The sequence below is a fragment of the Sinocyclocheilus grahami genome, unplaced genomic scaffold, assembly GCF_001515645.1.
Source record: "Sinocyclocheilus grahami isolate Dianchi unplaced genomic scaffold, SAMN03320097.WGS_v1.1 scaffold1595.1, whole genome shotgun sequence".
Lineage (NCBI taxonomy): Eukaryota > Metazoa > Chordata > Actinopteri > Cypriniformes > Cyprinidae > Sinocyclocheilus > Sinocyclocheilus grahami.
In genome coordinates this window covers 151887-167794 of record NW_015506774.1, presented here as the reverse complement: position 1 = coordinate 167794, position 15908 = coordinate 151887, and the positions used below count along the sequence as shown (strand labels likewise).

The window sequence follows — 15908 nt, the reverse complement described above, 5'->3', positions numbered from 1 at the left end:
CACTCTTCTTCTATCCTTCCCAATGCTATAGGCACATCCCTTTCTGTCCTACCCACCACGTCCAGGTCATCCGCGTAACCGAGCAGTTGCACCGATTTATTAAAAATCGTTCCTCTTCGGATATCCATGCCAGCCATCTGAACAACCTTCTGCAATACAATATTAAAGAGTAAAGATACGATAGGATCACTTTGCCGCAGCCCATTAAGGTCAGAGAAAGGGGTTGACACCTGTCCATTTCCCTTAACTCTACTCTGGGTTCTTTGCATTGTCATCCTTATCAATCTTATTAATTTCTTTGGAAAACCCATCTTGTTCATAGCTCGGTACAAGAATCTCCTGTGGACACTATCATAGGCTGCTTTGAAATCAATGAACAAGTGCCAGATTGTAACTCCAAACTCCAAAGCTTTCTCACACATCTGTCGAAGAGTAAAAATTTGGTCAATTGTCGACCTATTAGCTCAGAAACCACACTGATAATCTCCTATCAGACGTGCATCAATTGGTGTTAGACGATTGTACAACATTATAGACAATACCTTGTATGCTACACACACAAGGCTGATCCCTCTGAACTTCTTGCAGACGGCATTGTCTCCCTTTTTTAAAATTGGGACAATAACTGCTTCATTCCACTCATAACGAAATTATGCCATGCCCCCACAATCACTTCATGCAATGCTTCCACAACTGAATCCCCCCCGTACTTGAGGAGTTCACCGGGAATGCCATCTATCCCATCTGCCTTGAAATTCTTTAGGGTCCTTAATACAGTTTTTGTTTCCTCTAATGTTGGCAGGAATTGATCCTCCCCTTGATTCCTTACCATTTCCAGTTCCTCTTCTCTTTCCTCATTCCTCTCTTCCACCCTGGTCTTCAGCAGGTTATTAAAGTGCTCAATCCATCACTGTAATATGTCTTCTGTTCCCATCAGTAGGTTGCCCTGCTCATCCTTTATTCCTAGATTACCAAATTGATATACATTTTTAGATTCCTTAATCCCCCTATAGATTTTCCTAGCTTCGTTATTTCTTTTTCGATTTTCTAGCTCTTCGATTCTACTGGTTAGATATTCCCTCTTCTTTCTCCTAAATGTTATTTTCGCAATTCTTCTAGCTTCCAGGTATTCGTTCTTAATTAGTCTGGTCAGACATATAATCCATCTTTCTCTAAGTCTATTTATATCCTACTAAAGTGTATAGTCTATTCTACTGTTTAAGATGTTCCCACTTCCTTTCAACCGGTAACTCAGCTGGGTAAAAATGCCATTGTCACTCCTCAGTTGCAGTTCAGACCTAAGCTTCCTCTCTACACCCTCCTGGTACCTAACCCTAGTTTCCTCATCCTGTAACTTGGATATGTTCCATTTAGGTGTAGACTGTTCTAGATTTCTCCATTTCTGCATGCTCAGTCTTTGACAGCACTTTGCACCACTGGGAAGTGGTCAGATTCAACATTCGGCCCTCTATACGATCTGACATCCTTCACACAGGTAGCATGTCTTGAGTCCACAATTATGTGATCTATCTGATTACAAGTGCCTCCACCAGGGGACTTCCATGTCTGCTTGTGTACAGTGGGTACGGAAAGTATTCAGACCCCCTTACATTTTTCACTCTTTGTTATATCCAACCTGACAGAACTGGAGAGGCTCTGCAAGGAGGAATGGCAGAGGATCCCTAAATCCAGGTGTGAAAAACTTGTTGGGTCTTTCCCAAAAAGACTCATGGCTGTATTAGTTCAAAAGGGTGCTTCTACTAAATACTGAGCAAAGGGTCTGAATACTTAGGACCATGTGATATTTCAGATTTTCTTTTTTAATAAATCTGCATAAATGTCAACAATTCTGTGTTTTTCTGTCAATATGGGGTGCTGTGTGTACATTAATGAGGAAAAAAAATTAACTTAAATGATTTTAGCAAATGGCTGCAATATAACAAAGAGTGAAAAATTTAAGGGGGTCTGAATACTTTCCGTACCCACTGTATGTTCTTGTGGGGGGAAAAGGTGATCATCAGCTGACATTGTTTGGATGCCGCAAAACTGATCATGCGCTCTCCATTATCACTTGAAACCTCATGAAGGCTGTGTCTACCTATTATTATTGGCCGGTAAGCTTCTTCTTTTCCAACTTGGGCATTAAAGTCCCCCAATACAATCTTCATATCATATCCCGCCGTTCGATTGTAAGCCTGCTCTAACACACTCAGAAATCATCTTTCTCCTCCATAGTTGTATCCTCTGTTGGGGCGTGGGCATTGACAAGGGTGATGTTACAGAATTTTCCTTTCAATCTCAGTGTGCAAAGACGATCAGAAATCGCCTCAAAATTCAAAATCGCACTTTTCAATCTTGTTTTTAGAATGAATCCAGTCCCAAAATGGCCCATGCACCATTCCTTTCCTACTCCATCTAATCTCTTGTAAAGCTATTACATCACAGTTATACTTATCACATTCTCTAGTTAGTTCTGTGAGGACTCCAGGTCTATACAAAGTTCTTACATTCCATGTTCCTAAAGAGCAGTCCTTCTTCAGTCCGGGTTTGTATTTTCCAATTGTCCATCCAATTCCGAGGCTTGGTTGCATATTTGTAACATATTTATTTTCCGGGATGAGGTTGTTAACCCCAAGGCCATCCTCCAACCTGGAGGACCAGCAGGTTTTTATCAGGGCCCTGACCCCCTAGCTAGTTTTGGTCCACCCCGAGTATTTCATTTCCTTGGTACCACCCATATCTGGGAGGCGTTCCATAATAGGGACCAGTTGTTATTGTGAGTGTACACACAAAAAAGTAGACACAACAGTTTTGAATGATGTATAACACTTATTTGTGTGACAAAAATCGACAAGTGTATTTTAGTGTCTTTCACACTGATCTTAAAAAAAGTAAGCTGGCATGACCGTCGACCCCAGGGAGTTAAGTCTCCCCAACTAAGCAAGCAAGAGGCAACAGCGGCAAGGAACCAACACTCCATCGGTGACAGAAATAGAGAAAAAACCTTGGGAGAGACCAGGCTCAGTCGGGGGCCCAGTTCTCCTCTGACGAAGACAAAACCAGCAGTTTGTTCCATGCAGCAGCAAAGTCAGATTGTGCAAAGGACTCATCTGGTTCCCATGGTCTTGTCCCGATGGCCGTCTAGGTGATGAGGTCTTCACTAGGGATCTGTCTCTGGGGCTCATCTAGTTGTCTTGATCTCCGCTGGCATTCAGGGCTGTAGAGGTCATCTCTAGGTCCTGATACACCATCTGGGCTGGATACGGACTGGATCTGGTGGCTACGGTGACCTCGGAATAAGAACGAAACAGACTAATATTAGCTTAGATGCCATTCTTCTTATGATGTAGCAAGTACATCAGATGTTATAGGAAGTGTTCCCGGTTCCAGTTGACCTAATTAATGCAACCTAACAATCATTTAACGGATTTGAATATTAGAAATGTGTTCGTGTGTTATGTGTAAGACAGGTTAAAGAGATGGGTCTTTAACCTAGATTTAAACTGACAGAGTGTCTCTGCCTCCCGAACAATGTTAGGTAGATTGTTCCAGAGTTTGGATGCTAAATAGGAAAAGGATAAGCCGTCCGCAGTTGATTTTTATATTCTAGGTATTAAAAAATGGCCATAGTTTTGAGAACGCAGTGGACGTGGAGTACTATAATGTGATAAGAGCTCACTCAGGAACTGAGGTGCTAAACCATTGAGGGCTTTATAAGTAATTAGCAAGAATTTGCCGCTCCCAAACACCTCCCATATACAAAGCAGCAGGTGAATTGAAAGTATCAGTAGCAAGTAATCTGACATTTATTTGTTGATTACAGTCATTTAAGGCCTTCTGCAAGTCTCGTATTCCTCCAACAAAATCAGTCTGATTATCCGATCTTATCTCAGAGGACGGGCCTCTCCTAGCAATAAACCTTTGTAAGGCATTGATAAAGGAATCTGTGTTGAGAGTGTACACTACTTCAAAATGGATAGCTCTCATAGTGCACAAGCATCCATACCTCTTTCGCTCACTGCGTCCCTTCTTAATCAAGAATGGTCCAAAATAGGCTGCGTCCAAATGAGTGAACGGAGGTTTTCCCGGTATCACTCAAGAATTAGGGAAGTCTACCATTAACTGATCCTGGGGTTTAGCTCTTAGCTTGCGAGACTACAGACATGATTTAAAGGGGTCATGAACTGCCTTTGTTTTTTTATTTTGTACTTTTCACTGAGGTCCACTTATAATGTTATAAAGTTTTACATCAAAAAAACATAATTTAGAAGTAATAAGATATTTTCTGTCCTGTTTTAACCCACCTCATCAGAACGCTCTGTTTGAATAGGCGTGGCAGATTGTAGACTTGGATGTAAATGGCCACTGCTATGATTGGCTAATAGTTGTGTATGTTTGAAAGCGTACACTCCTCATAGATGGACGCTGCTGTGATTTAGGTCAAAACCGCATAAATAACTCAATACATATTAAACAATCTGTGAGAAGAGAGAAAGCATTAGTGACCATGTATTGAAAACAGTTAATCCACACTCTTGTGTTGTGACATTAGTGTCGGGTCCAATATAATCAGCACGGCATTGTCTTTTAGTTTCAATCTTTCTGAAAATCCAGGGTCGAATTGTGCCTTGTTTGAAAACGAATCCACAATAAAATGAAGTGAACAAAGAACCTAGTTCTTACCAACACGGCCTGGAACTTCATTAAAAATAAAGTTATTCCACTCTTCCCTAATGTTGTGATCTGAAGGAAGGCAATCCATCCAAAGATTTTTCCCCCCACAACTTGGCACTGCACAGCATCTTTTTTGTCTTCAGAGCCAGCTTGCCTCTCTCCTAAACACTACATGTGAGAATTGGTGGACGGGGCTAAACAGGCAGGGATGTAGAAGCAGGCGATGATCTTCTTCTGCAGAGGCGGTGTTTAGCCATACTATTACATAAAAGAGTGGTACATTACACAAGCTGTCGTTTTGGCAAGCTGGCTTCAATATAAGCTGTTTTTAGACTAACGACAAAGTTTTGACTTCTGAAACTTACAAGATGCTTTTATAGTATTTATAGAAGTAGTTATAGTTCATAGCTCTTATGCCAAAAGATCAAGGGAATTTTGGTTTCTTAGTTCATGATCCCTTTAACCCTCAAGCATCCTTCGTATAGCAGCCCTTAATTGGTCCTTTGTGGACATATTTGTGCACGAAGGTCTTAGGTGTTTTTTTTTTAAATAAACCTCATATTACTCACTACCTTTGATAAAACAACAAAATATCAATTTATGCAAATTTTTGTGATTGTACCCCTAAAAGTACTATATTTTTATGTAAAATATGCTTATTTTATGTTATATTTAATATTTATTTTACTTCAGTAAAAAAAATATTAATTCCAGTAAGTTCAGACAGGCAAAACCTAATATTTTGGGGACACTGGTTGTTATGGGGCTGACGAGACGTGAGACGTGCGGATCCATGTGCAAAGCTTCATTCTGGAAACGTGGTCAGAAACAGGCATAAATCAAACATTGGAAAACAGGTATGTAAGAGACAAGGCATGGGCAGTCCGGTAAACAGTGAGGGTCAATCGACAATGAACATAATCCAATAGGGCAAGACTAGAGAGATAATCCAGGTACAAAGCAAAGGTCCAGGCAGGGGCAAACAGTATTCGAACAGGGCAAGACGAGAGAGGTAATCCAAAGTGCACAGGCAAAGATCAGAACACGAGGAATCAGACAAGGCAAGACTAGGCTAAGAGTATGAAATTTCAAGTAGGCTCCGTAATGTAGCTATCACAACTAGCGATATGCACATACAATACTCTGCAGTTTGAAAGGGATCTGAGTGAGTGTTATATAGTGAATGTGTGATTGGTTACAGCTGTGTGCAATCAGTGCAATGGATGATGGGATATGTAGTCTGGGATGACATGCAACAGTTTTTGTGTAGTGTGAGAGTCAATGTAATGGAAGGGTGACCTCTGGTGGTGAGTGAATTGAACTTCATAGACCGGATTCTGTGACAAGGCTACTAGAGCCTACAGGGAGTTAAGGTAAGGTTTCTGGGATTGTGACTGGACTAATGGGGCAAATAACATGTTCATAGATTGACAGTACTAAATTGGTATTGACAGTGGGATCGGAACAGACAGTAGAGTTAACATCAGGCTCATTGCGGGAAACAGGATAATTGACAGACTGATAATTCAGAATTAGGTACATGCGGGAGTTGTGGACTGGCAGACAGATCAAGACCGGGTGCATTGATTGAGACTAGATTGGCAGACAGTTTAGTGATTGAAGATGGACTGACAGATGGTTCAAACTCAGATACAACAGAAGCATTTAGACAGACAGACAGGTCAGGTTTAGATTCCTTGACAGAAACAGGCAAGACAGACAGTTCAAAATCAGACACATTGACAGAAACTGAATAGACAGACGGTTCAATAATGGTCTCTTTGGCAACGGCAGGATTAGCAGGGCCTACAAAAAGTTAATTTAGGGTTTCCATGACCGGTTCGGAGCAGGACAAAAGTTCAAAAGCGGCCTCCGTAGCCATTACAGGACAGGCTAAGAATTCACAGACGGTCTCCTTAGCCGTGACAGGACAGTCAGAAAGTTCATAGATGGCCTTCATAGCCATGTCAGGACAGGACGAAGATTCGCAGATGGCCTCCATAGCCGTTACAGAACTGTCAGAGAGTTCACAGGCGGCCTTCCTAGCCGTAACAGGACAGATAGCGAATTCATAGATGGCCTCCTTGGCCGGAACAGAACAGGACGAGTGTTCATAAGTGGATACCACTGACACCTCTGGAGGTTCTACAGTAGGACCATCAGGATACGGGGAGAGTTCAATAATGGTTCCTTCGACCGTGACATGACAGGCTGAAGGTGCATTGCTGGGCGCCACCACCGCGCAAAGAGCTGAAGCGAGCACCGCCACCTCGGGAGGTTCTGCAGCATGGGCCGCCAACTCTGGAGAAGCTACAGCGGGCACCATCGCCTCGGGGAACATGGCAGCGTGCACCACTACCTTGGAAGAATCTGCAGCATCAGCCTCCACCTCGGGAGACATCACAGTGACCGCCGCCATCTCTAAAGTTTCAGTAGTGGTTGTGTACGCAGCCTAAATACACCATAAAGTGATCCCCAGTGTGGGAAGCACTACAGACAGGGGAAATAGTTCAGGAACTGGAGGACTTAAGAGTGCTGGTTTAGGGATACCAGCTGCACGTGCCGACAACAGCGGTAGGTCCTCCACACTGGATGCCAGTCTGGGATACAGATGAACTGACCTCGGACTTCTGTGTGCAGGAGACAGGAAGTAACCGGACTCTGGATGACCAGCTGTGATGTGACGTGACTCTGGATGACCAGCTGTGATGTGACGTGACGTGACCAGCTGGTATGGAAGGCCGTGAAGACAAATATTTCTTTAGACGTTACGTGTACAGACGATATAACGCGTGGACGTGTAATTGCGTCTAAACACGTTATTTCGTGTACAGACGTTAATGTTTTGGCCAATGGCAAGGCCGGAGACTTGAAAATTTGCATAAAATTAATTAAACATATAATAGTGACGTAAATATCTACCTAAGGACATGTCATTAATGAATAATGCACATAAATGTGACGTGCCATCATACGTACCATAGTACGTGGTCGCATGTCAGCGCTATCTATGGTCACATGATAGTGACGTTGTGTTAGGAATGAAGGAGGAGTAGGTATTTCAAAATACAGGCGGCAGAGGAACCATGGCGTTGAGAAATTTTGTGAACAATTGCAAGCGAATTTTTCAAGAATGTACTCACTTGTGTCTATCAGAAAATGTGGAAGAGGATACTATTCAGTCCATAATTTCAAGGTAAGTCATAAGGTACGCGCTGATGGGCACCGCCCGCCCACGGATTCAAGTTAAGTCACCCTCATTTACATAGCCCAATACAGGTTGTTTCAAAGCAGCTTTACAGTGATATCAGCAAAAAATTTAAATAATATATTGTCATTGTTCAGCTGTCAGTTCACTGCTGAATCAGTTATTATTAATTTTAATCATTCATATTTCATCTATAAAAGTAGGTTGGTTCTTCAGATAGTAATGTCAGCTTAGTTCAGTTTCATACAGCAGCATCAGTACAGTCAGATCAATAATACTGTTGAATGTATAGAGCTTTCAGACACGACTTTATTCTTTCTGTTTTTTTAATAGATTACAGACAATGGTTAGAGGTCTGCAGTGGGCGAGCGGAAGACTTATTGAAGTGGACACTGCGGAAGAAATGATGGCTGTTGTGCAAGAGTTCCTTCAAGAGATTCATGACATTGAACATAACCAGCCATCATCTGGTTAGTTCTTGTGATATATGAATAAACGTTTTACTTTACTTAATTACAGTACATCTAAATGCATTTAACTTGAAATGTATAAATGTTGGGGAGACCAAGAGTTTGGTCTTCTATATTTTAGTTTTGGTTAATAGTCATGGCTATCTTTACATTCCTGCGATAGACTGGCCATCTGTTCACCCAAGCACATGGATACAAACAAACTTAAAATTGTTCATATTAATTCCAAATCATACCGATTAAATAATTTTAAAAAATCATTAAACAATCACATACATTTCTTTATTAATTAACCAAGGTCATTAAATATTTACTGACCATATTGTTTTTAACTAAGAATTTAAGGTTTAATTTGCACCTAGTTGGGGTATGTTAATGTTTGTTCCACCAAAGATATTTAGCACAAATAAAAAGTGTGCTGACTAACCCCAGTCTGATCTAACTTATAGCTACTGACATTAAAAATGTCTCAGTGCAGTGTGGATTGATTTGTGATAATTAACAAAAGAGAAAATATAAATGCTGACATGACCTAATTTCACTATCCCTTTTCTAGAGGATGCACACAGTTATCAGTCTCCCTTTCTGAGGAGCGGTGGTGTAGGGCGACCAAGGCTGGACATATCTGTTGACCAGCTCAACTTTCTACTGTCCCTCAACTTTACTGCTCGCCAAGCTGGAGACATTCTGGGCGTGTCCTATTCAACAATTAAGAATCGGCTCAGATAAAAAAAAATTTTTTAGGTTTTTAGTTATTAATATTTCTTTCTAGACAGATGCAGTGTGCACCAACAGTTGTGTGTGTGAGAGTGAGTGTGTGTGTGATACAACCACATTAATTTTAACCTATGTGAGTAACACTGTTTTTTTTGTGTCATTGTTTGTCTAAAGCTGCTGTGGTGTTATCATCTAACGATAAACTCTTGTTCGTATTCACTCTTTTGTGTAGTGTATGTAAATTTTTTGTGCTTCCTTGTCATTCATTCATCATCTTCGTGTTATTTTCAGTGAAGCATTATTTTGCTGCTCTTCTGCTACGATAAATAGACATCCACCCTTGAATTTTCCTCTTTGTGCTAGCCTGTACTTCTCTGAGAAATGTAAGATGCTAATTGTCACTGATACGCCAGGCTCCCCGTCACACCCACATAGTACCTGAGTATTAATCATAGGCACCTGTCCCTCATCAGTGCAGCACTCATCACCAGTATAAAAGTACGCACCTCTCAATCACTCTGGCATCTAATGTGGATACAGACTCCCCTTCTCTAATTACCGCTGTGGTTCAACTAGTAAGTCTAAAAACAATGGTTCCCCTGTGATTCTCCTTTGTTGCTCCTGTATCCTCTTCTCACGAAACCTGGTAAAAAAAGAATACTGAAGTTATCCACCAGCCATCACTCACAATCTGTCAATCTGCTGTTCACTTACCTGCATTTATCCGTATTGCATAGTGTCAATAACCAACTATTTGGGTTCGTTTATGTTTGTCTCGGAGTCTGGTTTATCCTGACACTTAGAAATTTTTTTTGTTTTTTACCCAACAGACAGTTTTCCATCTCTCTTAAAGGTCAGTACTCCAGGATCTCTAATGCACAGCTTGATGAGCAGATTAGAGAATTGGTTGGAGTCAATTATGAACTTGGACCAGAGGCAGTCAGAGCAAGGCTGTATGCAGAGGGCTTTGTAATCCAGAGAAGAAGAGTGAGAGCAAGCATGCAAAGGATCGATCCTGAGGAGGCAGCCTACAGAGCGATGACTCATCGGTTTCAGAGGAGGGTATATCATGTTGCTGGGCCAAATTCACTGTGGCATATTGATGGGAACCATAAACTTATCAGGTAAATTGTAAAAAGTTGTTTTGAAATCAAATTTGTAGATTTTAGTATACATGATTTACATTCTGATAATTCATACAGAACCTATAAGGATGTTATTTTTTATATTTTTACAGGTGGAGAGTTGTGGTTCATGGGGGAATTGATGGGTTTAGGAGACTTGTGGTGTTTCTTCAAGCCTCCAACAACAACAGAAGTGCCACAGTCATGGACCAATTTGTGAATGCCACAGTCCAGTATGGTGTACCTTCCAGAGTTCGATGTGACCATGGTGGGGAAAACAATGCCGTTTGCTTGTTCATGGAGGTCTGCAGAGGAAGTGCGATGAGAGGCAGGAGCACCCATAACCAGAAGATCGAAAGGCTGTGGGGAGATGTTTGGAGAGGTACCATAAATGTCTACCACTCTTTATTTACTCTCCTGGAACAAGATGGCATGATTGATCCTATAAATGAGAAGCACATGTGGGCCGTACATTATGTATACCTACCACGCCTCAACAGGGATTAGAATATTTTTGTGAATCAGTGGAATCACCACAGACTGAGGACTGCTAGATGCATGTCCCCGTACCAGATTTTTGTGAGGGGCTGCCTTGCATTACAACATCGAGATCTCACTGGGATCCATGGCATTTTCCATGATGAACAAGACAGACCAGTGGCGGCTGACACCCCGAATCCTGTGCCTGAGGTTCAGTGGCCTCAGGAAGTGGTTGTCCCACATAATCACTTTACTGTGTCAGAAGAACATCGGCAACAGCTTCAACAGCAGATTGACCCTTTAAGTGGAGCCAGAGACAGCCTTGGAATCGACGTCCTTCAAGAACTCCTCAGCTTCTTAGCAGTGGACTATCCATAAGTACCTTCAGCTGCAGTGATGCAGACTGCTTTTGTTGCATGCAAAAATATATTTCCATATATTTATCATTAAACTATTTAACGTATGTTAAAATACAGAATATTGCTGTAAAAACGTATAATAAGGAATTGCTTGTTTTCATATATTGCAAATGTGACTATTTTCTGTTACACTGTGTATTCACACAAGTTACTTTCACTCAAATTAGTTATGTTTCTGCTACACAGTAAGAGTAAAGTACGAGTTGAGTTTTAACTCAAAAACTTAATGCAAAACTCAATTGAGTGAAAGTAACTTGTGTGAATACACATTAGTATAACCGTTAATATAGTCAAATTTTCAATATATGAAAAGTGGCAATTCCTTATGAATTATACAATGTTATTGTTAATGCAGTATTCTGTATTTTTTTTTTATACATGATCAATATTGTTTAAATATATGATATATTTTCTTTGTGTAAGGGTATATACAGTAAGAGTATAACTATGCTAGGTTTTCTTTTTCATATTTGATTCATTTGCCCAATTCCAAACCACATCAATATTAGTAACTACTTCTAATTTTGTATTTATTTATAAGTGATATGTGATAAAGGAAGGCTGTAGGTGAAAAAAGCTTTATATTCAGGTGTGGATAATTACGCAGGTTTTCTTTTACAGGTTAAAACTTTTTTTTTTTATTATTTTTTTTATTTTATTTTTTTTTTTTTTTAACTCTGACTGAAAAGTCAAACATGATTAAATGCCCATGAGAAGGATGCAACACTAATAGGAATGCAATCCTAACAATTGCTAAATAGTCAAGCCTTAATTTAGCAATTTCTAGAATTGGATTCCTATTAGTGTTGCATCCTTCTCATGGGCATTTAATCATGTTTGACCTCAGTCGGAGATATAACTTTTTTTTTTTGTTTTGTTTTTTGGACCATTTTACCTGTAAAAGAGAAACTACTTAATCATGCACACCTGAATATAAGGCATTTTTCACTTCCAGCCTACGTTAACAATTATATTTTACTTATGATTAAATACAAAATTAACAGTAGTTATTAAGATTGATATGATTTGGAATCGGTAAAATGTGCTTTGAAAAAAATTATCAAAATATCAACCCTCATAGTAACTATGCATTGTGTGTATATAGGGTATTTGAAATTCTGTGCTTTACTGTTTATGCTTTTATTTTTTTTATTTTTATTTTTTTTATGTATTTGATGCAATACCATTGACCAGTTCTTATAAAATTGTCCTCAGGAAATATTAATGCTGAGAAATAAATTTCAAACTTTTTTATTATATTCCATGAACAGCTTGTGTGAACATAAGATAAGTACTTGTTTAAAACTTTGAATGTAAAAAGAATACGATGCTTAAATGATTTGGAATCGGTAAAATGTGCTTTGAAAAAAATTATCAAAATATCAACCCTCATAGTAACTATGCATTGTGTGTATATAGGGTATTTGAAATTCTGTGCTTTACTGTTTATGTTTTTTTTATATATATAAATGTATTTGATGCAATGGCATTGACCAGTTCTTATAAAATTATCCTCAGGAAATATTAATGCTGAGAAATAAATTTCAAACTTTTTTATTATATTCCATGAACAGCTTGTGTGAACATAAGAGAAGTACTTGTTTAAAACTTTGAATGTAAAAATAATACAATGCTTAACAGTAAAAAAAAATAAAATAAATCTTGGACACACATTTTTCACGTTTTAGATTAATATATTCTATGAAAGAGTCAACCCAAACCACAACACCCACCCAACCCCAATGTAAAAACATAGTGGTGAAGAATTTAGGCAACTCCAAAAGTCAGAGACTGAAGAATGCCAAACTCCATCCAGAACTTAAATTTGGAGAAAGTCTTGTGCAGTGGTAGTCGAATGGCTATACTGCATGTATTCGCCTCTGGGAGAGGCTTGGTTGTATTGCTCACTGGGTGTAAAAACTCCAGGCTTGGCTGAACTGGAAATCCAAGGGGAGGAATCCTGGAAAGTCCAGAGGCAAAAATCAGAATGTCCTCCAGCTGACGTTCTGCACTATAGATAGCACAGGCTGAAAAAGATTGATCAAGTCCTCAGCACTTATCTTCTGGGTGTTTTCCACAAACAGGGCTTTGAACTGTTCTGGATGTGCTTGGATGGCCTCAGCCAGTTTGAGTGTGCTCAGCCTATGTACGTGCATGCACATGAATTTGGGTCCCTCTTTTTAGTAGGTGTCCTCAATTACTATGTAGTAATGTTTAAGTTAAGGTACATAGTAGTTTAAGACACCTAATAAAAAAGTTGTGACAATATATTTTCTGTTACACTAATGTGTATTCACACAAGTTACTTTCACTCAAATGAGTTGTTTCTGCTACAAATGCCTCGCTTATAATTGGTTTTAATGTTTTTGTCTCGTCGCTCTGGCCAGACACGGCATCACAGTATGGTAGGGGCATAACATTTCTGTCACACGCTTGAGGTATTCAGCCAATCACAATGCACTGGATAGCTGGATAGATGGCCAATTAGAGCACACTTCGCTAACGTAAGGCCACCAAGAGTATGTGATATTTCCGTATGAGTGGTTTAATATGTTCCAAACATTTTTTGTCACTTTAGAAGTTATTGATGAATCATGATTTATTTGTGAAAACTTTTTGTACGCAGATTTCATGCACAAATTCATGCATACGCATGCTTAGTGAATGAGACCCAATGAAATGCAGTCTGTACCCGTCCATCAACATACTGATGGATAGAGTGGTTTATTAGGCTCTCCCTCTCATCCATGGATGAAATGTGGCGCATTGTGCCCAGGACTGTGAGTATCTCTGAAGCTTGAAGAATCACCTTTCTTGCTGTACAATCGTCTCTGCATTTTTTATCTAAGTTAAAAAAATAAAACAATAAAAATTAAGTAGCAATTAAAAGCAATGTGATATGGGCAAAAAGTCATATCGGTATTTTTGGGCTAAATGGTATCTCGGTATTTTCTACATTTTTCTATTTGCATTTAGAAATAAAAATCTGTATTTCTTAAAAAACTAAATCTTATTTCACATCCTGCCTAATGTTGTACTACAAACAATGTTCATATTGAAGGCTATTAAAACAAACACAGTGAATGTAACCATGTAGTCTTTTATATATGTGCAAAAAAAGGAAAATTACATTACATTCTAATATTGTAACATTACAATCTAAAAGTAAAAATAATGCTTTTTAAAGTAGAAGTTAAATTCACTAAACTAAAAAAGCACAGAGTAATTAGCTTTAGCCTATATTTTGATTACCCCATTTAGCAAAATTTATATTTTAGTCAGAATTATGGCGATCCTATTCTATTGCGCGCCATCTGTTTGGTGCGCGTGCGCATGCGCACGGCGGCGCTCGTTCACGGAAGTCTATGAAGTTTAGAGGAGATTCGCTAGCAGAAGGCTTGTCTACTCCTGACAGCAAAATGGAAATATACTTTCTAACATTCACAGATGGAGAATGTACCTGTGAAATGTAAGTTATGCGCTGAGGAAAACACCACATCACAAACACATAAAACAGCGCAAGTATCTCTCAGCACACGTATCTGTCAGACTCAGAGCATCTGACAGGGGCAAGCCGCTTTAAACTATATGTGTTAACTATATATCTTAGTCTTACTTGTTAGTTTTAAAGCCCTTAATATTAAGCATGTCTCATGTTTAGGACAAACTGTATTATGCATTTTCCCCACAGCAGCTCACTCTGCGTCCACCGCTATTTTTCAGTTGCGCTTGTATCAAACTGCTGTATACATTGATATAAACGGTATTGCCTTATTCCGTATCGTATATAAAAAATATATTGATGTATCGTACAAACTCGATATACCGCCCAGCCCTAGTAGCAATTTAGATTTTATATATAGGAACACATTTTTTGTAAACAATGTCCTTACTTCTTTCAGTCTTTCGTGAACATGTTGGTCTCCAACATCTGCAAGACTAGCAGGGCCTGTGGCTTTTCCAGAAATCCTGTTATATAGTCTTTCTGAGAAAAAATGTGGAGCAACCCCACCATGAATTAGGCATACAGATATCATCTTTCCAACAATACTGTAGAGGCCTGTATGTAGAGCTGCAACACAGAAGGGAAATACAAAAACATTAGTCTTCTGTGTTCTAGTGTTCAGATAAGATCCATACATGACTTTAGTAGATGGATGCATGTATATTCTAATTAAACCCAAGTAATAAATTGGTTATGGCTGCACAATTTACTAAATTATTTAATGTTGGATCAGTGATTGCTGTAAATGCATACCATTTACATCCAATGACAAATTTTTCTGGTTGTCTGGTCCCTGAAATATCGCACATCTCCTTATATCGGTCAGCAGGAGACGCAAGAATTCGCGCAGTGGTCCCCCATCATCCACTGCTCCCTCTCCTTGACCATCATCATCCATAAAGATAACGCTTATCTTCTACTTTGTGTCAAATCTCCCACGGCCAAAGGCACGCAGAGCACAGTTCATGACATCAGATCTGCAGACGTTTATCATGTTGGCAGTTGGGCTTGATTCGAAGTCACATTGGGACACAAGTTGTTGCAGATGCTAGACCTCAACCCTATAGCAAAGTTCAGAAAAACATTTTTTTTATATATATATTTTAACCCTATATGTTATTCTTATAAACTCTATCTCAGACTGACCGTTAAGTCAAGTTTTGGATTTACTTGACCTTGGTGATCCAGGGACTGTCTGTCTGTCTGCCTGTCTATATATCTATTAGGGCTGTGCAATTAATCGGCATTTACTACACAGAGCTGTAGTTCACTGACATTTAGGCAATATCGCGTTCATTATCACAGATAGAA

At 39.4% G+C, this 15908-nt stretch overlaps 1 protein-coding gene across 1 annotated transcript; it reads left to right on the top strand.

Moving 5' to 3' along the window:
• Nucleotides 1-8225: 8225 nt before the first annotated feature.
• On the top strand, nucleotides 8226-10703 carry LOC107571442 (uncharacterized). Its single transcript, XM_016257769.1, has 4 exons — nucleotides 8226-8352; nucleotides 8909-9071; nucleotides 9900-10193; nucleotides 10307-10703. The coding sequence occupies exons 1-4, from the start codon at nucleotides 8226-8228 to the stop codon at nucleotides 10698-10700; spliced, it is 978 nt and encodes a 325-aa protein (XP_016113255.1). The 3' UTR covers nucleotides 10701-10703.
• Nucleotides 10704-15908: the final 5205 nt, after the last annotated feature.